This window comes from Scyliorhinus canicula, chromosome 5 (genome assembly GCF_902713615.1).
Source record: "Scyliorhinus canicula chromosome 5, sScyCan1.1, whole genome shotgun sequence".
In the NCBI taxonomy this organism is placed as follows: Eukaryota; Metazoa; Chordata; class Chondrichthyes; order Carcharhiniformes; family Scyliorhinidae; genus Scyliorhinus; species Scyliorhinus canicula.
The window spans coordinates 226,050,792-226,076,573 of NC_052150.1; the positions used below are offsets into that span (position 1 = coordinate 226,050,792).

The 25,782-nt window shown below is 48.8% G+C and overlaps 1 protein-coding gene across 5 annotated transcripts in view; it reads right to left on the minus strand.

Moving 5' to 3' along the window:
* LOC119966630 overlaps window positions 1-25,782 on the minus strand; it is a 360,402-nt gene that overhangs the window by 32,183 nt on the left and 302,437 nt on the right. For all 5 annotated transcript variants that reach the window (XM_038798649.1, XM_038798647.1, XM_038798645.1 and 2 more), the window contains one exon: window positions 13,823-13,873. In XM_038798649.1, the coding sequence (XP_038654577.1) occupies window positions 13,824-13,873 (50 nt within the window). In that variant the 3' untranslated portion in view covers window position 13,823. The remainder of the gene's footprint in view (window positions 1-13,822; window positions 13,874-25,782) is intronic.

A 25,782-nucleotide genomic window follows, 5' to 3' on the forward strand; every position in this document is an offset into this window, starting at 1 on the left:
GTAAATATGTAGAGATAGACATCGGGTGAAGCATATGGAGTATAGTGCTATACAGTAGGGAAGTTGCTGAGAAAGATCAGTTCATTGGACCATTCAGAAGCCTGGTAACAGCGGAGTAGAAGCTGTTTTTGAACCTGTTAGTGTGTGTTCTCAGACTTTTGTATCTTTGTGCCTGATGGAAGAAGTTGGAAGAGTGAGTAAGCCGGGCGAGAGGGGTTTTTGATTATGCTGCCCGCTTTCCCAAGGCAGAGGGAGGTGTAGATGGTGTTAATGGATGGGGGGTGGCTTCGCACGATGGACTATGCTATGTTCATGACTCTGTAGTTTCTTACGGTCTTGGGCCGAGCATTTGTCATACCAGGCTGTGATGCAGCCAGATAGGATGCTTTCTAGGTTATAAAAGCAAATTATTGCAGATGCTGGAATCTGAAACTAAAACAGAAAATACTGGACAATCTTCGCAGGTCTGACAGCATCTGTGGAGAGAAAAGGGAGCTAACGTTTCAAGTCTGGATGATTCTTTGTCAAAGATGCTGTCAGACCTGTTGAGCTAGTCTGGTATTTTCTGTTTTTGCTTTCTCTGGTGCATATGTAAAAGTTGATCAGAGTCAATGCGGACATGCCGAATTTCATTTGTTTCCTGAGGAAGTATAAGTACTGTTGTGCTTTCTTGGTCATAGTGTTGACGTCGGTGTACCAGGACAGATTGTTGTGATGTGCGTGCACACCTAAGAATTTGAAGCTGACAGCCATCTCCACCTTGGCACCATTAATGCATGGTATGGTACTTTGTTTCCTGAAGTCAATGACCAGCTCTTTAGTTTTGCTGACATTGAGGGAGAGCTGGTTCTTGCTACACCACGCCACCAGGTCCTCTATCTTCCTCTTGTACTCTGACTCATCGTTGTTTAAGATCCACGACGATCATCAGCAAACTTGTAGATAGAGTTGGAGCCGAAGTTTGCCGCATAGTCATGTGTGTATAAGGAGTATAGTAGAGAGCTCCACGATATAGCAGGGAGCTCCATGATAATCCTCAATACGGAGACCACGGGACCTTGCGGGGTCATGGTATTGAGTACTATCGTGGAGGAGCTGTCATCATTTATCCTTACTGATTCTGGGCTATGCGTCAAAAGGCGAAGATCTAGTTGCAGAGGGAATAGCTAAATCCTAGGTTTTGGAACTTTGATATGAGCTTTGCTGGGATTATGATGTTGAAGGCGGAGCTGTAGTCAATGAATTGGAGTCTGATGTAGGAGTCCTTGTTGTTGAGATGCTCCAGGGATGAGTGTTGGGCCAGGGTGATATCTATTGTGGACCGATTATGGTGGTATGCAAATTTTGGTGGATCAAGGCATTCTGTAAGTATGGAGTTAATGGACTTCCACCTCCTGATTACAACTATTGCTGGAATGGTTTTTTTTATTTCTTCTCCTGATTAACATTTTAGTCATTATCTGCTGTTGTTTCTATTCTGACCATTCATCTGACCTGCCATTCATCGCTGCACAGTTGTATGCTTTTTCCTTAAGTTTGATGCTTTCCTTAACTTCTTTAGTTAACCATAGATGGTGGATCCATCCCTTAGATTTTTCCTGATATTTATTTTGAGTATTCTGAAATATTCCCTTAAAAATCTGCCACTGCTTCTCTATTGATCTATCCTCTAGCCTTGTATCCTAGTTCACTTCAGCTAGCTCAGCTTTCATGCCAACGTTACCCTTATTTCCATTTAAAATACTAGTTTAAGACCATCTCTTCTCCCTTTTAAAGTGGAAGTAAGATTCAATCATGTTATGGTCGCCGCTATCTACCTTCACCTGGGGTCACCTGAGAAGCAACATTTTTACACAGGCGGTGGTACGTGTGTGGAATGTGTTGCCGGAGGAAGTAGTTGAGGCAGGAACATTGACATTTGAAAGGCATTTGGACAGATACATGGATAGGTTTAGAGTGATATGGGCCAAATGCAGGGAAATGGGATTAGTTTAGATGGGCTTTTCAGTTGGCATTGGCCAGTTTGGGCTGAAGGACCAGTCTCCATGCCATAGATTCTATGGTTCCAGAATGTGCTACTCTCAGCGGGCCGATGACATCGAGGAGGCGTCCACCCAAGACGACCTCGAGCTTGCGGCACTGCTATCTCCCACACCATCCACCATCCCAGAGACACTCACCCCGGCTGGCCTATTTAGTGATGAGGCTCCTGGGTCACAGTCTGGGTCGCACATCACAGCTGAGCAGGGACAGCAGGTGGAGGTCGGAGCAGCCAAGGGCCCGGACTGGCGGAGGCCAGGCCAGGCCCAGCATGCAGCTGGCTCCCAGACGTTTTCAGAGTTCCTGGACTTTCTCAACCCACCCGCCCAGCCGATGCATATAGAAACCCAGGGACACAATGACGGGATGAGGGCTGTCTTCCAGACTCTGCAGACGCTGTTAGAGGAGTCGAACTGCATCCACGAGCAGGGAGTGGTGCCGCTCATGGCAGAAACCCAGGCCGACACCGCATGGGTGGCATCCGCGGTGGAGGCAATGGGTGAAACGGTTTCAGGCATGGGTCAGGTTATGCAAGACGTTGGGCTTCACGTGCAGGCGTCATCCTCGGCCCTGGACAGGGTTGCCCTCTCACAGGCAGCAATGCGCCAGAGCCAAAACGACATTGCCGGCGCGCTGCGGGCCTTGGCCGAGTCTCAGCAGGTCATGGCCCAGTCGCAGCAGTCAGTCGCCGAGAGCAGCAACCGCCTGACACATGTGCTGGATGGTGTCGTGCACTCACAGGTTGAGATCGCACAGTCCCTGGCGGGAATGTCTAACTCCCTGGACTCCATCTCTGCAAACCTTCGGATCCTGGTGGATACCGTTGCAGGCCTCCAGGACTGGCAGCGCCAGGTGTCGGTGGCGTGACGGGGAACCTCCCCGCTCGCACCTCTGTCCCAAAGTGAGGCCCGGGGGCCACCGGGCTCCCCGAGGGAGGAGGAGGTTTCGGGGCCCATCCCATTAACTCAATCACGGGACGTCCCGGAATTCTCGGCCTCCCCCCGTCCCATCCCTGGTGCATCGGTTGGGCAGCAGGCAGAGCAGGATGGCACAACGTCACCCGAGACGCCCGCAGAGCAGCCTGGCCCATCAAGGCCGAGTCGCCCCAGGAAACGCTTGCCAAAGGAGAAACAAGTCGAAGGGGGCGATTCGCAGCAGTCCTCCTCCACTCCTGCTGTATCATCTGGGGAGTCACTTAGACGTAGTGGTAGGCAACTACGTAAGGCAACAAAGGTAGACACTGAGTAAGTTGGCATAGGTGAAGGGCGCAGTTTAGTTGTAGGGGCTAGGGCACCTGTAAATGTTTGTTCACATAAAACGCACTGTTCCACCTTACTTGTAATACCGTGTGATTGTTCCACAGCCACAGGATTTGTGATGGTGACCGAGTGTCGCTGGGGTTGACGAGCGGTGAAACTTCGGTGCCGGGTGTGCAGTCCCTCTCCACCCCCCCCCCCCCCCCCCCACCCCCTCCCACAGCTAGCCCACGCGGGCACGTGATGGAGTGTCCGTGACGATCTCAGCGGACACCAAGGTGGATGGTTCAGCTATTGCCATGGGTCAGACTCTCTCTAACGATTCTGAGCTCACAGCTCTTCGCAGAGCGGGCTGTAATCATTCCACATGGTACTGATCACACCCGCTGACACAGCCATCAATGTTGTGCCATACCATCTGGACCCAGTGGTAAGGGTGATGTCGAAGTGGAGTAGTGTACACTGATAGGGGTGGGGGCTGTGGTGGTGGCAGTTGTGTGTTGACCCTCTGCACGACTAGCGATGCAGGTGGTGGTTTGGTGTTCAGCGGGGACGTCACATGCGACGTGTGAACCGTGCTGCCACCAAGGCGTCGCGTGCCCGCCATCCTCGCCGGGTCCAACATGCCGCCTCCTGGACATCACCAACACCTGGGTCGTGTCTGCGTGCTGCGCCCGCCACTCCGCCAGCCTCCTCCTCCTCCTCCTCCTCTGTGCTGGCACCACTGCCACTGGCTTCTCCCTCCTCCTCCTGCAGCAGCAGGTCATCTCCCCTCTGCATCGCGATGTTGTGCAGCGCACAGCAGACCACAACAATGCGAGCGACCTGCAGGGCCCCTCCGGAGCAGTCCAGGCACATGAATCTCATCTTCAGGAGGCCAAGGCAGCGCTCCACCACACCCCTGGTTGCTGCATGGGCCTCGTTGTATCGGGTTTCCGCATTGGTCTGAGGCCTCCGTATAGGCGTCATCAGCCAAGACCTCAGTGGATAACCCCTGTCGCCTAGCAACCAGCCCCTCAGCCGGGGGGGACGCCCCTCAAACATCGCAGGGATGTACGACTGCGCCAGTATGTAGGAGTCATGCACACTCCCTGGGAACCTTGCACAGACGTTCATGATCCTCATGTGGGGGTCGCATACCACCTGGATATTCATGGAGTATGTCCCCCTTCTGTTTGTAAACACATCCCTGTCCCCTGCAGGCGGGCGCATGGGGATGTGAACACAATCGATTGTCCCCTGCACCATCGGTATCCCGGCCACGCTGGCAAATCCACGAGCTCGTGAGTCTTGACTTGCTCGGTCCTCAGTAAAGGTGATGTAGCGGTCCGCGATGGCATAGAGGGCGTCGGTCACATCCCGGATACACCTGTGGACCGATGACTGGGAGATCCCGGAGAGGTCCCCGCTCGGAGACTGGAAGGAGCCGGTCGCATAGAAGTTAAGAGCGACCGTCACCTTAGTGGCAACCGGGATCGCGTGTCCTCCCCCCATTCCACGTGGGCCGAGGTGCGCCACGAGGTGACAGATATGTATCACCGTCCGCCTACGCACCCGGAGTCTCCTCCTGCAGGTGATGTCCGTCATTGTTAGGAAAGAGATCTGGACACGGTACACTCTCGGCCTTGGTCGTCGCCACTGGTGCCGTGGCTGCACCCTCACTCTCTCCTCCTCCCCCTCCTCCCCCCCCCCCCCCCCCCCCCATGCTGCTCGACGACTGGCAACTCCTCGGCCCTTCCCTCTGCTGCTGCAGCTGGCCCTGCATCCACTGCGGGTTGTGGCTGTGGATGCTGCTGCATCTCCAAATGCAGTGCAGCGGCCCCAACCACTGCGCAGAACATAGCCGTTCTGTTCACAGACATTGTACAGAAGGGTGGAGGGGGGCAGAGAAACGGGACATGTTAGACGGAGGTTAGTCGACACCTCGGCAGCCGCCTGCCACGGGATACCTGTGTGTCCCGGTGGCCTGGTCGCGCTGCTGACACGCGGGCAGCCTAACCCCTGGTTACTTTCTGCATCCAAAGGGCAGTTAACTACGTCCTCTTCACCGGTGCGTCAGTGGCCTGTGGCCGTAAGCCACAGGGCAACCAGCGGCCGTGTAATCGTGACCGGCACGCCATGGCATGGTGGCAGACATTTTGTAACCGGGGTTGGACGGGTCACTCGCTCACTCTCTCCCTAACCCCCCCCCCCCCCCCCCCCCCCCCCCCCCCCCCCCTCGGACTCCCTCACTCCGTCTGCCCCACTCCACCCTCTGTCTCCCCCACTCCCCCCTCCATCTCCCCCCTCCGTCTCCCCCACTCCCCTCCTCCGTCTCCCCCACTCCCCCTCCGTCTCCCCCACTTCCCCCTCCGTCTCCCCCCGCCGTCTCCCCCACTCCCCCCTCCGTCTCCCCACTCCCCCCTCCGTCTCCCCCTCCGTCTCCCCCACTCCCCTCCTCCGTCTCCCCCACTCCCCCCCTCCGTCTCCCCCACTTCCCCCTCCGTCTCCCCCCTCCGTCTCCCCCACTCCCCCCTCCGTCTCCCCCACTCCCCCCTCCGTCTCCCCCTCCATCTCCCCCACTCCCCCCTCCGTCTCCCCCACTCCCCCCTCCGTCTCCCCCACTCCCCCCTTCGTTCGTCTCCCCCACTCCCCCCTCCATCTCCCCCACTCCCCCCTCCGTCTCCCCCACTCCCCCCTCCATCTCCCCCACTCCCCCCTCCGTCTCCCACACTCCCCCCCCCCCCCCCCCCCCCCCCCCCCGCTCTGGACCCCATCCCGTTCTCGGGGATGCCTTCTCCGTTGTGGCCAGACTCGAGCGGTGCGCTGAGCGGTGCGCTGAGCGGTGCGCTGAGCGGTGCGCTCACCTCCTCGAAGCTCTCGTCAGCCGGCACGACTGGTTGACGAACTTGAAAAGCAGGTGTGTTGGCCGGCGTGAAAACATTGCGTGATGACGTCGGGACTTCGGCCCATCCGGGCTGGAGAATAGCGGGGGGCCAATAAGTTGCGATTCTGGTCGTGTCGGGGGGGTTTTCGAGGCCTTTGCCGGGAATGCCGACGTGTAGTTTGTGCGGGGTTCGGAGAATAGCGGGAGGGCGTCGGACCAGCGTCGCCGTGAAAATTTGCGCTGCCCGCTATTCTCCGAACCGGCGTGAGTGCGGAGAATCGCGCCCCATGTCACCGGGTACAAATCATCTAAGTGCGGCATGCTCTTGTCCACAGCGTACCTGCCTGTCAAAATCGGGCAATGCCAGACTGAGGCAAGTTTGAAGCCGACATCCCATGAAATGTTCCGCCAGTGCCATGCCACTGGTGGCGTATAGCGGCAACAGAAAAGCAAGTATGCCAAACGTGTGTCAAGGAGCCCCGAGGTCTGTTTGCTTCAATATCTGGACTGCACTTTTGGACAACCCATTCAAAGCGGGGTGAAATGGGGTAGTGCATATGTGGCGCACTTCATTCTTCCGCATGAAATTTCCGAACTCCGCACTAGTAAAGGTGTTCTATTACCTTAGACCAGTGCCTCCAGGATGCTAAAAGACAGCCTGAGCTTTTTGATCACCTGCGGTAATGCAGGTTGGGGCTTCTGCTGCTCCTGGCACACTTTGCACCGTTGGGCGAGCCCCTCCATCTCCGCCTCCAACCCTGCCCACCATATGTAACTTCAGACGAGCATCTTCATCTTAAACATGCCAGGGTGTCCGAAATGGAGGTCAGCCAAGATGGGGCCTTGCCCCTTGTGCACAACGACTATGTGCATCCCCCAAAGGAGTATTCCATCCTCCACGCTGATCTCAGTGATCTCTAAGGTAAAAGCTTCTAGTTCTTTAAGAAGGGCTCGATGGTGGGCCCCAAACACACGATATGGTGAACTTTAAATAACAGGGGGTCAGTCTGTGTCCATGTGACCAGCAACGTATCCATAAAACACATAGTAGCGACAACCTCATCAACTCTGTGGGGGGCAAAAGCCTCATCAGCGGCGGGAGTCTGGGTCAATGTGTCAACGTTCACAATCAACGTCACGGGAGGGACAGTGCTCCAGCGCACATTCCTATGCCGCCAATAAGAGGGCCCATCATTGAATTCTGGTCGATGCTGTAGGTGGGATGGTCCTGTTCTCTCAGAATAACCCCAACAGCGGATTGTGATCAGTCAATACCCTGAAACAAGGGCAGCACGGTGGTGCAGTGGTAGCACTGCAGTCTCATGGTGCCGTGGTCCCAGGTTCGATTCCAGCTCTGGGTCATTGTCCGTGTGGAGTTTGCACATTCTCCCCGTTTATGCATGGGTTTCACCCCCACAAACCAAAGAAAAGCAAGGTAGGTAGATTGAACACGCTAAATTGCCCCTTTATTGGAAAAAATTAATTGGGTACTATAAATTTATATTTTAAAAATGCCGAGAAACAAGACCCATAGACGTACTGGTGGAGCTTCTTTATGGCAAAGACCATGGCCAGATCTTCCTTCTCTATCTGAGCATAATTACATTCACCCGCAGCCAGCGTCCTCGAGGTGAAAGCCATTGGACACTCCTTACCGTCACTCATCCAATGAGATAACGTAGAGCTGTACCGTATGGCAAGCAGGCGCAGGTGACCAAGAGCAGTTTAGCAGGATCAAAGTGGGTCAGCAACCGAGAAGAAGTGAGCTGCCTGTTCACCTCAGCGAATGGCGCCTCCTGCGACGCTCTCCACGATCCGCTCCTGGGTTTTTTTAATAAATAGGGCAGCACTGTAGCGCAGTGGATAGCATTGTGGCTTCACAGCGCCAGGGTCCCAAGTTCGATTCCCGACTGGGTCACTGTCTGTGCGGAGTCTGCACGTTCTCCCCGTGTGCGTGTGGGTTTCCTCCGGGTGGTCCGGTTTCCTCCCACAGTCCAAAGATGTGCAGGTTAGGTGGGTGGATTGGCTGTGCTAAGTTGTCCTTAGTGTCCAAAAAAAAGGTTAGGAGAGGTTGCTGGGTTACGGGGATAGGGTGGAAGTAAGGGCTTAAGTGGGTCGGTGCAGACTCGATGGGCTGAATGGCCCCCTTCTGTACTGTATGTTCTATGTTCTAAATTGTGCGGGAGGGGGGACATAGTAACTTATGAGCCCCAGCAATGAGTCAAAGAGGTCATAGAGGTTTATAGCATGGAAACAGGCCCTTCGGCCCAACTTGTCCATGCCGTCCAGTTTTTACCACAAAGCTAGTCCCAATTGATGACATTTAGCCCATATACCTCTAGACCTATCTGACCCATATAATTGTCTAAATACTTTTTAAAAGAAAAAATTGTACCCGCCTCTAATACTGCCTCTGGCAGCTCGTTCCAGACACTCGCCACCCTCTGTGTGAAAAGATTGCCTCTCTGGACCTTTTGTATCTCCCCTCTCACCTTAAACCTATGCCCTCTAGTTTTAGACTCCCCTACCTTTGGGAAAAGATGTTGACTCTCTACCTTATCTTTGCCCCTCATTATTTTATAGATCTCTATAAAATCACCCCAATGCCTCCTACACTCCAGGGAAAAAAGTCCCAGTCTATCCAGCCTTTCCTCATAACTCAAACCATCAAGTCCCGGTAGCATCCTAGCGAATAATTTCTGCACCCTTCATAGTTCAATAATAGGATGACCAGAACTGTACACAGTATTCCAAATGTGGCCTTACTAATGTCTTGTACAACTTCAACAAGACATCCAAACCCCTATATTCAATCATAGATTGAATCATAGATTCAATGTTCTGACCAATGAAACCAAGCATGCCGAATGCCTTCTCACCACCCTGTCCACTTGGACTCCACTTTCAAGGAGTTATGAACCTGTACTCCTAGATCTCTTTGTTCTGTAACTCTCCTCAATACCCTACCATTAACTGAGTAGGTCCTGCCCCGTTTCGATGCACCAATATGCATCACCTCACATTTACCTAAATTAAACTTCATCTGCCATTCATTGGCCACTGGTCAAATTCATCAAGATCCTGTTGCAATCCTAGATAGCCTTGTTCACTGTCCATTATGCCACCAATCTTGGTGTCACCTGCAAACTTACTAACCAAGCCTCCTAAACTTGCATCCAAAACATTAATATAAATAACAAATAACAGTGGACCCAGCACCGATCCCTGAGACACAACGCTGGTCACAAACCTCCAGTTTGAAAAACACTACAACCACCTACAACCTACATTGGCTTGTCATCAAGCCAATTTTGTATCCAATTGGCTACCTCACCCTGGAGACCATGTGATTTAGGCGTATGCAACAAGCTACCAAGCAGTACCTTGTCAAAGGTCTTGCTAAAGTCCATGTAGACAACGTCGACTGCAATGCCCTCATCCACCTTATTGGTTACCCCTTCAAACAACTCAATCAAATTCGTGAGACACGATTTTCCATTCACAAAGCCATGCTGACCTACCAATTCAGACCTTGCCTCTCTAAATGCCTGGAGGTCCTGTCTCTCAGAATACCTTCTAACAATGTATCAACCACAGATGTTAGGCCTACCAGTCTGTAGTTCCCAGGCTTTTCCCAGCTGCCCTTCTTAAACAAAGGCACAATGTTTGTTACCCTCCAATCTTCAGGCACCTCAGCTGAGGCTGTCGACCATTCAAATATCTCTGCGAGAGGCCCTCACTTTCTCCTGAGCTTCCCACAATGTCTTGGGATACATTTCATCAGGTCCCGGGGATTTATCTCGATATGAATACTGACATTGCATTTGACTTCCTAACTGCCAACTGAACCTGCATGTTAACCTTAAGAGAATTCTGAACTAGGATCCCTAGAGTCAAAAGTTGAGAAAGAACTGCACAGATAACATAATCCTGCAAATCCAGAACTGTGGCTTTTAGTTGAAAAAAATAGAACTGAAGTAAAAAGAAACAGAGTTTCTGCAAAACTTTTTTAAAAAGAGTAGACAGAAAGCAGTATTCTAAGTAAAAACAAATTCCCAAGGAGATGTCTTGAGGGATGGGAAGATCAAGGAGCTGAAACTGGAAAATTCCCGATGTGCAGGGTCGGGGGGAGAATTTGTGGGATTCTGTGGCAGCAATCACTGGTAAACTTCAATCAAAAGATGGGAAGTTCACAAACTTCTTAAAAAAAAGTGAACAATTTATTTTTAAAAACAGCTCCAATCGGCCCAAGCTGGGTCTCAAAATGTGGGAGAAATGGAAAAAAACAGCATTTTCAGAGAGAAAAAAACTTAAAGAAAAAGATGGACTATCCAAACAGCCAGGTGAAGAAAATAAAACGGCAGAGATCGCTGAAATGGCCTCCCTTCAATAAAAATAGAAGTTTTAGAAGTTCAAAAAAGAGCAGTCAGGTTTTCTCCAAATCTGCAAAATCTTGGGAAAACACAGAGAGAAAGCCCACAGCTGCTGACAGTTAGATGACTAAAAAAGATAACAGTCTTAAAGTAGCATAACATTTAAAGTGGTAATGCACGTAAAGCAGTAATGCACTGAAAGCAGCAACCACTAAGGAAAAAAATAGCTATGGACAGGAAAATTAGGGAAGACCCCAGATAGAGAGTTATTCTCCAAAAAGGTCCATGGAACAAAGAACAAAGAAAAATACAACACAGGAACAGGTACCTCAGCACTCCAAGCCTGTGCCGAACATGATGCTCAAACTAAAAATAAAACTGCCCTTACTCGGTCCGTATCCCTCTATTTCCTCCCTATTCATGTATCCATCCAGATGCCTCTCAAATATTGCGAAAGTGCTTGCTTCCACCACATCCTCTGGTAGCGTGTTCCAGGCATCCACTGCTCTCTGCATGACAAACCTACCCCATACATCTCCCTTAAACTTCTTCCTCTCACCTTGAACCGGTGCCCCCTGTGTAATTGACACTTCCACCCTTGGAAAAAGCCTCTGACTATCCACCCTGTCTATGCCTCGCATCATTTTGTAGACCTCCATTAGGTCTCCCCTCAACCTCCATCTTTCCAGTGAAAACAATCCTAGTTTATTCAACTTCTTCTCATAGCCAACACCCTCGCGGCCAGGCAATATTCTGGTGAAACTTCTTTGCGCTTTCTCCAAAGCTTTCACTTCCTTCTGATAATTTGGTAACCAAAACTGCACGCAATACTCCAAATGAGGCCTAACCAACGTTTTATATAGCTGCAACGTGATTTCCCAACTCCTGCACTCAATGCCCCGGCTGATGAGGGCAAGCATGCCATATGCCTTCTTAATCACCTTGGCCACCTGTGTTGCCACCTTTAGGAAACTGAAGGCCTGCATGCCCAGATCCCTCTGTACGTTAATGTTCCTAAAGGTTCTGCCATTTACAGTATAATTTATACCTAGATTTGATACTCCAACATGCATCACCTCGCATTTGTCCAGATTAAATTCCATCTGCCATTTCTATGCCCAAGTTAGGGACTGTTTAGCACAGGGCTAAATCGCTGGCTTTGAAAGCAGACCAAGGCAGGTCAGCAGCACGGTTCAATTCCCGTAACAGCCTCCCCGAACAGGCACTGGAATGTGGCGTCTAGGGACTTTTCACAGTAACTTCATTTGAAGCCTACTTGTGACAATAAGCAATTTTCATTTCATTTCAAGTGTTCAATCTATCTATATCCAGTTGTATCTCTGACAATCCTCGGCACTATCAGCAACTCCGCCAATCTTTGTGTCATTCGCAAACTTACTAATCAGACCATCCACATTGTCCTCCAGATCATTTATACATACTACAAACAACAGAGGTCCCAGCACTGATCCCTCGCAAAACCAATAGCTACAGATCCCCTTTCTGAAAAACAGCCTTCCACCACTACTCTCTGTCTTCTATAACCAAGCCAGTTCTGTATCCATCTAGCCAGCCCACCCCGAATCGCATGTGATTTTAGTTTTTGTACCAGTCTGCCATGTGGGACCTTGTCAAACGCCTTACTATATAAATTTTATCCATAGCCCTTCCCTCATCAATTTTCTTTGTCACCTCTTCAAAAAACTCAATCAAGTTGGTGAGGCATGACCTACCCCATACAAAACCATGCTGCCTGTCACTAACTAGTCCATTTTCCTCCACTTGTGCATATATCCTATCCTTCAGTATCTTTTCCAAAAGCTTCCCCAACACTGATATCAGGCTCATCGGCCTATAATTTGCTGGATTATCCCTGCTTCCTTTCTTAAACAAGGAAATAACATTGGCTATTCTCCAGTCCGCTGGAACCTCGCCTGTGGTCAAAGAGGATGTGAAGTCATATGTTAAGGCACCAGCTATTTCTCCCCTTGCCTCCGGCAGTAACCTGTGATAGATCCCATCTGGCCCCGGGGACTTGTCTACCTTAATGCAATTTAGGATACTCAAAACTTTCTCCTTTGATATATTGCCATTCTCAAGAGCTTTTTTAACTCTTATCCCTGATCTCAACATCCATCAAGTCCTTCTCCCTGATGAATACCCGATACAAAGTACTCATTAAGGATTTCATCCACTTCCTGTCATTCCATGCATAACTTCCCTCCATTGTCCTTGATTGGGCCTACTCTTTCCCTTGTTAACCTCTTGCTCCTAACATATGCATAAAAAGCCTTGGGATTCTCCTTGACGATGTTTGCTGAAGACATTTCATAGCCCCTTTTAGCCCTCCTAATTGCAACTTCAGGTTCATGCCTACCTTCACTGTACTCCTCAAGGGCTTCATCAGTTTTTAGATGTCTAGACTTATTGTATGCTTCCATTTTCCTTTTGACTAAGGTCACAATTTCCCTTGTCATCCATGGTTCCCAAATCCTGCCATTTCTATCCTTCATTTTTGTGGGGATATTGCCTGTCCTGCACTTCAATCAACTGACCTTTAAAAGCCTCTCATATGGCAGGCTTGGATTTGCCCTAAAACAGCCGCTCCCAATCCACATAGGCAATAGGATAACTCAGAGGGGGCAATGAAGACAAAGGAAGGGATAGCGGAAGACCTCACATGGCGACCTTACAAAACGGCGAGCAGCGATTCTCCGAGCGGCCAGCCGTAAATCACGCCGCGCCGGTTTGGGGGGATGGGAGAATCGCGTGCGTGTGCCGGGGACTCGCCCGGCGCCCCCGCGATTCTCCCACCCGGCGTGGGGGGGGGGGGGGGGGGGGGGGGGGGAGAATTGCGCCGAATGTCATTAATTTTTCTTGTTTGATGAAAGATTTATTCATGACATTACAAGTACACAAGCAGATTGCTATGAATGTTTTCAGCAACTAGACTCCACAATTGCTACAAAAAAAAGTTATGATCAACTAAGCCAGGTTTAAGTCTGCGATGTGACTTGCCCAATGTATTAACATCAACTGGGATCGTAACATTCCCAATGACCAGCGGGTGGACCATATGAAACAGCACATCCATTTGAATGTTTGCAATAGACAGAGTAATAAAGGGCATGACCTTCCTGCCTTTTTTCTTCAGCATATAACCAATATAACCTGGTTGAGGCCTGCCATGATAATCTAGCATCAGTCTTCCATGATACCAGGCACCGGACCTTCGATGGTTCTGTATCTTTGGTCTGCTGTCAAAATACTAGTACTTTAACCCCTACCTTATTGGCGCTGTGTACAACTTCTTTTCCTGGCCTTCCTCCGTGCTCGGCCTGTTGTAATTAAACAGAGAATAAATTCATTTGGCTTAAACATCAAAACTGTATTCAATTACAATTGTCCAGACAGTTCAAGGACTGTCCAGGGAAAGGTATATTATGTAACTTCATTATTTGAATGTAGGAATCATTGGCAAGGCTAATAATTATGCCTTCTTCTAGAATCACTACAGTGCAGAAGGAACGAAAGAGAAAATGCTGGAAAATCTCAGCAGGTCTGGCAGCATCTGTAGGGTGAGAAAAGAGCTAACGTTTAGAGCCCAATGACTCCCTACAGATGCTGCCAGACCTGCTGAGATTTTCCAGCATTTTCTCTTTTGTTTCAGATTCCAGCTTCCACAGTAATTTGCTTTTACACAGTGCAGAAGGAGGCCATTCAACCCATCGAGTCTGCACCAACCTTCTCAAAGAACAGCCTACCTCGGCCCACAACCCACCCTATCCCCATAACCCAATAACACTGTGGTGTTCTTTATGTTGCTAATACTCAGGATGGATTTGTAGTGTACACAAAGACCACAAAAAGCTAAGTCAAATAAACAAAGCTAAAATTTATTACACTACTTCATATGTAACTCGATCACTATTCCTGAAACAAGTAATATTATAACTAAACTATAATCTACAGTGTAGATTCTACACTATACTAACACCTGTCTCATGCACACTTTCTTAAATAATAATTGCTTATTGTCACAAGGCTTCAATGAAGTTACTGTGAAAAGCCCCTAGTCGCCACATTCTGGCGCCTGTTCGGGGAATCCGGTACGGGAATTGAACCCGCGCTGCTGCCTTGTTCTGCATTACAAGCCAGCTGTTTAGCCCACTATGCTAAACCAGACCCTAAATTGTTCTCTGCTCCTATTCACTTTAGCCTTCTCCCACCTTCTCTACACTCTCCCAGAAGTCTGAGAAGCATTCCTTTTTATCGGTCTGCTTACCAGCTCCATCTAGTGGTCAGCTAGAGTATTACATTAACCCTTAACGTGCGAGACATTACAACCTCACCTAAGCTTTTGAACACTGAGGGCCAATTTTATCATGCACAATCCACCTAACCTACACATCTTTGGACTGTGGGAGGAAACTGGAGCACCCGGGGGAACCCCTGGCAAACACGGGGAGAACTTACAAACTCCATACAGACAGTGACCTAAGGCAGGAACAGAACCCAGGTCTCTGGTGCTGTGAGGCAGCAGGGCTAACCACTGTGCCACCGTACTTCATTGACTTTTCTACATATATGTTTCTGGAACCCACCTCCTCATTCACCTGAGGAAGGAGCTGTACTCCGAAAGCTAGTGATTCGAAACAAACCTGGTGGACTTTAACCTGGTGTTGTAAGACTTCTTACTGGACATTTTCTAAGTAAGTGTTGCTTCAAACCACTCCTGACTTATTCTGCTTAATGTCTAACCCTATATAGTTAAAGGCCCCTTGAAGCCTGACTTCCACCCTTAAACACTTCTTTATTTTATCTGTCACCCATTTCTCAAATTCTGCAGAAATTCCCCACAGAAAATCATCAACTTGCAATGCAAAGATGCATGCTAGTTTCCCCTTGATACCAAAAGAACATTGCCTTTAGCTGAATACAACTTGTTTTCAACAGGATGAACCTGTGAAATACCACACCCTTGTATCATTCAACCAATGAATGCGCTTATTTAATTTCCAGTTTCTTTTGTATACCGCCAGCTTCTTTAGGTGGTTTCAAAATCTCTTCCCTTTCAAATGTCTCAGCCTACAAAAACAGCTTTTAGATCTATTATTTTTTATATATGCATGGGTGGCACAGTAGCACAGTGGTTGGCACTGCTGCCTCACAGCTGCAGGGACCCAGGTTTAATTCCGGCCTTAGGTCACTGTCTCTGTGGAGCTTTTACGTTGTCTGCATGGGTTTCCTCCAGGTGCTCCAGTTTCCTCTCACAGTCTAAAATGTGCGGGTTAGGTGGAGTGGCCATGATCAATTGAAAATTTTGCAAAAGAGAAATTCTTCAATCAAGCTCACTTTTCCAACAGTAGGAGAGTTCACCCTGACATCTTGACCAGCAAGTCTTTCAGCCAAATCAGTCTCTCTTCATAGCTGAAATTCTCCAGCCCAGGCAGCATCCTGGGGAATCTCCTCTGCATACTTTCTAGTGTAATCACTACCATCCTATATGGCGAACAGAACGACACACAGTACTCTAGCTGTAGACTAACAAACATTTTATACAACTCCATCATAATCTCTTATAATCTATGCTTCGGCTAATACAGGCAGATGTCCCATATGCATTTTTAATCACCTTATCTATGGACATGCATTCCAAGATTCCTCTGGCCCTCTGTACTTCAAAGCATCCTACTGCTCATTGTGTATTCCATTGCCTTGTTAGAACTCCCAAGATGCATCACCTCACACTTTTCAGAGTTAAATTTATTTGCCACTGTTCTGCCCACCCGACCAACCCATCTATATCGTCGTCCTGTAATCTAAGGCTTTCCTCCTCCATATTTCCCACACCACCAATTCTCATGTCACCTATGAACTTATTGATCATATCCCCACATTCACAGCTAGATCATTAGTTTAGACAACCGGCTGCAAGGAATCCAGGACCGTTCCCTGCAGTACATTACTGGACACAGGCTTCCATTCTCAAAAACAATCTTTGACCTTCACTCACTGCTTCATGCCACTAAGCCAATTTTGGATTCAATTTGCCAAATTGCCCTAGATCCCATGGGTTTGGTGAGACCGCCATGCGGGACCTTTGTCAAAAACCTTACTGAAGTCCAACAACTGCACTGCTCTCCTTTACACACCTGGTCAACTCCTCGACTAATTCAAATTTGTCAGACAAGATCTCCCCATGTCAAGTCCATGCCAACTATCCTTCTGTTAGTCTGAAATATTTCCAATAATTTCCCTTCCACTTATGTTGGACTCACTGGCCTGTAATAATCTATTTTTCCCTACTTCCCTCTTGAATTATGGTACGCATTATTTTCATTTATTTTTTATTCATGTACAGGATGTGGGCATCGCTGGTTAGGCCAGCATTTATTGTTCATCCTTATTTACCCTTCAGAAGGTGGTGGTGAGTTGCATTCTAGAACCTCTGCAGTCCTTGAGGTATAGGTAAACCCACTGTGCTGTTAGGGAGGGATTCCAGGATGCTGTCCCAGCGACAGTGAAGGAACAGATATATTTCCAAGTCAGGGTGGTGAGTGACTTTGAGGGGGACCTCCAGGTGGTGCGGTTCCCAGGTATCTACTGCTCTTGCCCTTCTAGATAGTGGTCATGGGTTTGGAAGGTGCTGGCTAAGGAACCTTGGTGAGTTCCTGCAGTGCATCTTGTAGATGGTACACACGGCTGCCACTGTTCATCGGTGGTGGAGGGATTGAATATTTGTGGAAGGAGGAGCAATCTAGCGGGGCTGCCTTGTCCTGGATGGTGTTGAGCTTCTTGAGTGTTGTTGGAGCTGCACTCATCCAGGAAAGTGGAGAGTATTCCATTACACTCTGACTTGTGCCTTATAAATGGTGGACAGGCTTTGGGGGTTAAGCAGGTGAATTACTCCCCATAGGATGCCTAGCCTTTGATCTGCCTGGTAGCTACAGTATTATTACGGCTAGTCCAGTTCAGTTTCTGATCAATAGTAAACCCCAAGATGCTGATTGGGGCGGATCCAGAATGTCAAGGAGCGATGGTTAGATCCTCTCTTGTAGAAGATGGACATTGCCTGGCACTTGTGTGGCACTTGTGTGATCCCCATCGCAGCCAGCCCAGCCAATGTCCTGCCGGCAGCCCATAGTCATTCCTCTCTGTGTCTAATCTCCTCTCGCTTCTTTATCAGCCACCACACCGGTTTTTTGATTTTTAAAAGCACAAGTGAACCACGCCGTTGGGAACTTGGCCCATCAGAAGCGGAGAATAGTGGAGGTCCCGGAAAATACTGGGTCAGACACTCTAATGATATGCAAACAGTGTTTAATGTACGTGCGTTCTGCTGTGCATTGAAGCCACTATTGGGGTGACGGAGAATCGCGATTTGGCGTCAAATTGGCACACCACGATTTTGGCAACGGAACCTATTCTCCACCCAATGACGCTCCGCGATTTTGGCATTGGCAAACAGAGAACACCATGACTCATTTTTCGGTATGCCTGATGTTGCTCCTGGCATGTTTCTCCTACGCTCTTCACTGAACCAGAATTGAAATCCTGGATTGGTGGTAATGGCAGAGTGGGGATATGCCAGGCCATGAGGTTACAGATTGTGGTTGAATTCAATTCTGCGGCTGCTGATGGCCCACAGCGCCTCATGGATGCACAGTCCTAAGTTGCTAGATCTATTCGAAGTTTGTCTCATTTAGCACGGTGGTCGTGCACACAATATGTTGGAGGGTATCCTCAATGTGAAGACAGGACTTTGTCTCTACAAGAACTGCATGGTGATCACTTCTACTGATACTGTCGTGGATAGGTGCATCTGCAGTAGGCAGATTGGTGAGGACAAGGTCAAGTACGTTTTTCCCTTTTGTTGGTTCCCTCACCCCCTGCTGCAGCCCCAGTCTAGCAGCTATGTCCTTTAGGACCGGCCAGCTCAGTTAGTACTGGTGCTACCGAGCCACTCTTGGTGATGGAAATTGAAGTCACCCACCCAAAACATATTCTGCACCCTTGCCACCCTCAGTGCTTCCACTAAGTGATGTTCAACATGGGGGAATATTGATTAATCAGCTGATGGTGGCCTGGCAATCAGCAGGAGGTTTCCTTGCCCACGTTTACCCTGAAGCCATGAGACTTCATGTTGAGGAATCCCAGGACAACTCCCTCCTGGCTGTGTACCATTGTGTTGTCGTGACCTCTACTGGGTCTGTCCTGCCGGTGTGGCAGGATATACCAAGGGATGATGATAGAGGTGTCTGGGACATTTATTTGTAAGGTATTATTCTGTGAGTATTCCTATGTCAGGCTGTTACTTAACTGGTCTGTGAGGCAGCTCTCCCAACTTGAGCATAAGCCCCCAGATGTTAGTAAGGAGGACTTTGCAGGGTCAACAGAGCTGGGTTTGCCGTTGTCGTTTCCGGTGCTTTGTTTGATGCCGGTGGTCCATCTAGTTTCATTCCTTTTTTGTGTTTTCATAGAGGTTAAATACAACTGAGTTGTTTGCTAGGCCATTTCAGAGGACATTTAAGAGTCAACCACATTGCTGTAGATCTGGAGTCACATGTAGGACAGACCAGGTAAGGACAGCACACTTCCTTCCCTAAAGGACATTAGTGCTCCAGATGGGTTTTTACAACAATCATCAATGGTTTCATGGTTATCATTAGACTTTTAATTGCAGATATTTTATTGAGTTTAAATTCCATCACCTGCCGTGGTGGGATTCGAACCCAGGTCTCTGGTTTACCGGTCCAGCGGCAATACCACTATAGCTCGATGCCACCGCCTCCCTAGTCTTTCAGTCCTCTGGCACCTCTCCTGTTGCCAGAGATGATTTGAAAATTAGTACCAGAGTTCCTGCAAAGCAGTCTAGGATGCATCTCATCCGGGCCTGGGAATTTACCCACTTTATCCACTTCTAAGCCACTAAAACTGTTAACACCTTCCCCTTCTCAATGTTAATCTGTTCAATTATATAATAGTTCCCCTCCCTGTTTTCTATACCAATATCGTCCTTCTCCAAAGTGAAAACTGATGCAAAATATTAATTTAATATCTTATCTACATCTTTCACCACCACACACAAATTGCCAATTTGGTCTCTAATGGGCTCTACTTTTTCCCTGGTTACCCTTTATCCTTTAATATGCGGTACTTATAAAATAAACTTGGATTTTCCTTTATATTGCCCGTCAGTATTTTTTTTAAACGTCCACCTTCATCTGATTTAATTTTGAAGTACCCCACTGCACTTTCTGTCAGGAAATCAGAGGTAATTTTACGGTACCTATGTTTGTCTCATTAAATATTAGAAACAAGATATAGATTAAGTGGGTTTAATTTAGTACTTCCATGTAAGAAGAGCAAAACTCTAGTTCGATTCATGTTAGATAAAGGTGTGTTGGCCGTTTCGTTAGTTCAAACTGTGTTTCTATTGTGCTTTGAGAGATTATGGCTTGATAAGTAACTAACAGTTCGGAAAAGGTAAAAGTCGTTTCTTAGTAACCACCTGCACTATTAGGGTAGTAAGGGGTTGGATTCTCCATCCCGCCGTGCCAGATTTCGGGTTCAGCACGCCACTGGGATGCTCCATTTCGCCGGCTGGTCAATGGGGTTTCCCATTGTGGGGCAGCCTCACACTGCCGGGAATCCCCCGGGCTGCCAGCAAAACGGAGCTTCCCGCCGGCGGAGAATCCAGCCCAATGTTTTTAGGTTTGTGTTAACTGAATTCATTGCAGTTGGTGAGAGGAAGCAGGAGAGGAAACATCTCTCTCAGCTTTGCTGGCAGAAATGTCTCACCATGAAGTAGTGGTTAAGAAAACCTGTGCCGGGAACATGAAGAATTGCGAGTTAAGGAAACTAAAAAATAAAGAGAAATTTCCAAGAAGCCTGAAGTTAGAGGTTCAGGAAAGTCACTGAGAGCTGATTGTGAGGGACCAGAAATATATCTGAAGTCTTTCTAAGAGATCATAATACAGTTTGTGAGACATTATTTGAAATTAAGTCTGGAAATCAATGGCTGGATCTCAGAGTTTGTGTAAAATAATTTAAGACCCCTCCCACCCGGCTAACTCACTCTTCCAACTTCTTCCATCTGGCAGGAGATAAAGAAGTCTGAGAACACGCACGAACAGACTTGAAAACATCTTCTTCCCACTGTCACCAGACTCCTAAACGATCCTCTTATAGACGGACTTCATTAACACTCCACCCTGTATGCGTCATCTGATGCCGGTGCTTATGTAGTTACATTGTATACCTTGTGTTGCCCTATTATGTATTTTCTTTTATTTCCTTTTCTTTTCTATGCCCAGAATCCCAATTAAACCTTGATGCCTGAACACTGTGGGAGCCAACATCAACAGCTTAAGTGGGTTGGTGCAGACACGATGGGCCGAATGGCCTCCTTCTGCACCGTATATTCTATGTATCTATGTAACACATGCAGCAGCCAACATTCAAATACCCAGGGGATGGGACACAGCTCCAGGGACTTGTCCAAGGCCGGAGGGTGGGTGAGTGCCACTGGGAGGGGACCAGCACCTGGTGCAGGTGGCATTGAGAGGGTGTCCGAGCTACAGGGTCTGGGGTTCAGTGATTCTTGGCCCGCTGTGGCCGGGTGTGTATGGGCAGGGCTTTCCGAGTGGGGGTGGGGGGGGTGGGCAGAGGGGGGAACAATGATGCATTAGAGGGTCCCAGGGTGGGAGCAACCACTGTTTGTCAGTCTAACCCCCTCTCACAATGCTTTACAGATATGGAATGCTGTGGCAAGGGTTTTGGACCAGAACTTGCCCTAGTGGTGCTACTGGCAGCTCTGGTGGCCAGACGTCCACGTCCTTCTGATAATGCGGTGACCAGAACTGTACGCAATACTCCAAATGCAGCCTAACCAGGGTTTTATATAGCTGCAACATGATTTCCCAACTCTTGTACTCAATGCTCTGGCTGATGAATGCAAGCATGCCATATTCCTTCTTAATCACATTGGCCACCTACGTTGCCACCTTTTGAGAACTGTGGGCCTGCACGTCCAGATCCCTCTGTATGTTAATGTTGCTAAGGGTTCTGCCATTTATAGTGTCATACATTCCTAGATTTGATCCTCCAAAATACATACATCGCATTTGTCCGGATTAATCTCCATCTGCCATCTCTGTGCCCAAGTCTTCAATCTATCTATATCCTGTTGTATCCTCTGATAATCTTCAACACTATCAGCAACTTAGCCAGTCTTCATGTCATCTGAAAACTTATTAATCAGACCACCCACATTTTCTTCTAGATTATTTATATACACTACAAACCACAGAGGTCCCAGCACTGATCCCTGCAGAACACCACTAGCTACAGATCCCCTTTCTAAAAAAAACACCCTTCCACCGCTACTCTTTGTCTTTTTAACCAAGCCAGTATGGAGACCGAAGTAGAGATCCGGTTCAATGAGGCCCATGTGGCCATCCAGGCTGTGATTAAGCGGTGCATCAAACTCCTCAGGATGTGATTCCAATGCCTTAACCACTCCGGTGGTCCTCTCCAGTAAACCAGCTGGAGGGTTACTCGCTTTGTGGTGGTCTGCTGTGCCCTCCACAACCTCGCACAGCAGTAGGGTGACAAGCTGGAGGTTGGTGATGAGGAACATGTGGCCACCAAGGAGGAAGGTGAGGAGGAGGATGAGGGCGAGGACGAAGATGATGAGGTGGTGCCGGACCAGCAATGGCTGGAAGACGAAGACAAGGAGGAACCGGAGGACCAGCCAGAGGGGCTGCAGGAAAGGTAGCAGCAGTGAGGATCCGGCAAGCTCGGAAGGCCAGGAAGGCCCTCCTTTCTGCACGATTCATTCTGGACATGGCCTAGTCCATCACTCCCACTCCTATTTCCTACCCTCCCAGCTTCTGTATCACATCACTCCAGGGTGCTGGGACTGTATTGGCACCGTCAGAGAGTCACTGTCAAGGGCAGGGGGTTGATGATAACCCACAGAGAGCTGAGCGCCAGTGCTCCTCAATCTATGCCATAGTCTGACCCCTGCCTGTCTGCTGAGTGCTCAATCACACCCATCACCTGTACGCGATGTGCCCGGGGAGGGGGTGGAAATGCCTGGAGAGATGGGCCAAGGGTTCGGAGGTCGGCCCGCATTGCAGAAGAACGTGACAGAGGCTTCATACTGGTTGTGTTCAAGGGTGTTTATTGTGTGTTACAATTCTCCAGTCCCCCGATGGTGCCACCCTCCCCCATCTCCCACTACCACCTTGCCCTCACCCTCTACCACCCCATTCCCCCCTCCCCCGGTGCTGTCAGTGATCCTCAATGTGGTTTGCCTACTAGCTAGATCACTATGTTTACGTGTCTCCTCAGGATGCACCTCTGAGATGGAGACAGCTAGTTGCTTACGATGTACTGTGGCCCTCGGTGTGCGTCCTCTGGGGACTCTGGGCCTGAGGGCCCCAGCTGATTTGATGGCGGTATATGCACAGCTGTGCCGCCCTGTCCCACGTCCTAGCTGTGGATGCAGCCTCACCAGAGGGGTGGAAGTCCCTCTATGGGACAGGTCTGGGTTGGCACCCAGCACCCCCTCATCCCGCTCAGAGGCCATAGGGCCCTGGGATTCACCTTGGGGCGGAGGGGCAGCTGGTTCGAGCTCGGCTTCAACTTCTCCTTCATCATCTGGCTCTGCCAGACTTGGTCGTTTCCCATGGTCTGCACCATGGTGTCGACATCCTCGCCCATGCTCCTCAGTGATTGGGACATGCTCTGCAACACCTTGGCAATGCCTACTTGCAACTGGGACAAGCTCCACAGCACTTCGGCCATTCCCATCTGAGAGCGGGACATGTCCCGCAGAACCTCATCAAGGTCAGCCTGGTACTCGATGATATTCCCCATCCTGTCGAGACACTCAGCCATGGTCATCACTGACTGTGCAATGCCTTTGACTAATGGTGCCACGTCATGCACCAGCTACTCCACTGTGGTCGCCACCCGAGCAATATTGGCCTTGGTGCCACATATTGCCGGTGACATATCCTGCGTCTGTAGCCTCTGGGTCTCCTCCAATTGACTATGGGGCTGCTGGAGTGTCGCTGACATCTCCCTCTGAGTGTCATGGCTGCATCCTAACATCTCCATCAGTTCTGGTATGACCTCTTCCATCGGCTCAGCATCAGACTGGGACCCAGCTGGTTACTGGGATCCAGCAGACCTCCAGCTCTGTCTCACCTGGGGCTTCCTGCCTCCATATGATGTCCACCATCAGCTGTGTGGTGCTCAGCAGATTGTGCCCCAGAAGCCTGACCACTAACATTTCCCACTGTGATGCGTGTATCGTCCATTGACTCCCATTGACTATGGCGGCCTCTGGCTGCACAACCTAATGCTACTGCAAATAGGGAATAGGCATTGTTAGTTGCAAGAGCACTTCACAGCTGCAGATTTCTCCAAGATGGCAGCAAATGCCAGGTTGCTGCGATTGCAGAGTCCTTCCTTTTTTAAAATAATAATAATCTTTATTGTGGGCTTACATGAACAATGCAATGAAGTTACTGTGCAATGCCCCTAATCGCCACATTCCGGCGCCTGTTCGGGTACACAGAGGGAGAATTGAGAATATCCAATTCACCTAACAGCACGTCTTTCGGGACTTGTGGGAGGGAACCGGAGCACCCGGAGGAAACCCACGCAGACATGGGGAGAACGTGCAGACTCCGCACAGACAGTTATCCAAGCGGGAATCGAACCTGGGACTCTGGAGCTACTGTGCTGCCCATACCGTGCCACCCATAGCACACGCTAACGGGAGCGGGCTGGTCAGATTGGAAATCGCTTGCCGCCCTGGTGCAGATCCGGTTTCAGGCTCTTCCGTAATCTAACCGGCTTGCACTTTTAAAGAATTGTAAAAAACAATAGAGTGTAAAATAAGAAAGGGAAAAGCAGGTTTAAGGAAACATTGAAGACTGTGTTGGTGTGGGGTGGCTAGTGAGATCTCAAACAAGACAAAGTGTGGATGAAGCCAAACTTGTGAACACCAGTTTGCTGTCAGAGAACACCCTAGGGCAGTGGCGCATTGTGTGGTAAAGTTACTGGAATTTTATAGATTTGAAAATCTACAAGGACTGTAGCTATCAAAAGGGGGTTTAGTTCTTAGTTTATTTAAAGCAACATCTTTTTGGAAATATTTTATGCTACAAGCTGTGTAAAGGTGTTCTTGTTATTTTCTTTTTTTAAATCAGACTTGAAAGGCTGAATTGCCTTCTTCTGTCCCTAATTCCTATGTTAATAAATGTTTAACCTTAATATAAAATCACAATTGATCTGAGAGTTACTTAGCTTGATTTTAGAAAACCTCTTCATAATACACAAATTGCAAAATATTTCTGGCAGCTGTTTCAAGCTTCCCTTTAGCATTTGCCGTGCAATACCGCGTGCAATTTTGGTCTTCATTTTAAGGAAGGATCAGATTGCATTAGGAGGCATTAGAGTAAAGGTTCAGCAGATGGCAGGGTTGTTTTATTTTGAGAGGTTGAGTAAATTGGGCCTATATTCTTTTGAGTTCAAAAGAACAAGAGGTGATCTCATTAAAACATATGAGATTCAAAAGAGGTTTGGCAGGGTAGACAGTGATTATTTCTACTCAGGAGGGAATCTAAAACACGAGGACACAATCTCAGGATATGTGGCCGGTCATTTAGGAGTGTGGTGAGGAGAAATTTCTTCAAAGGATTGTGATTCTTTGGAATTCTCTGTTCCAGAGATTTGTGGATGCTCTATGATTGAATCTATTTCAGGCTGAGATAGGTTTTTGCTCTCTCAGGGTATCAGGGGATATGTAGAGCAGGAGAAAAGTAGAGCTGAAGTCTAAGATCACTTAGTATCATATTGAATGATGGAGCAGACTCGCAGGGCCATATGGTTTATTCCTGTCCGGTCTCTGTTGCTCTTGGATTCATTCACATCATAGACTTCTTAGAGAAACTGAAGGCCATGGGATTAAAACAGTGGCAGCAGTAGGGACTAAAGAAATAAAAAGCAGAGAGCAAAGGTGAACAGTTCCTTTGCAAACTGACAGGAAGTATGCTATGGCTACACTCGATGACGATGTCACAACTGCTGAGTTTCAACAGAAATTGATGATCTGGGTTTGGATATGCAAGGCATAATTTTGGAGATGACACTAAGTTCAGAAATGTGATAAGCAGTGAAGAGCATAGAAAGACTCCTGGAAGATGGAGGGTGACACGGTGTCACA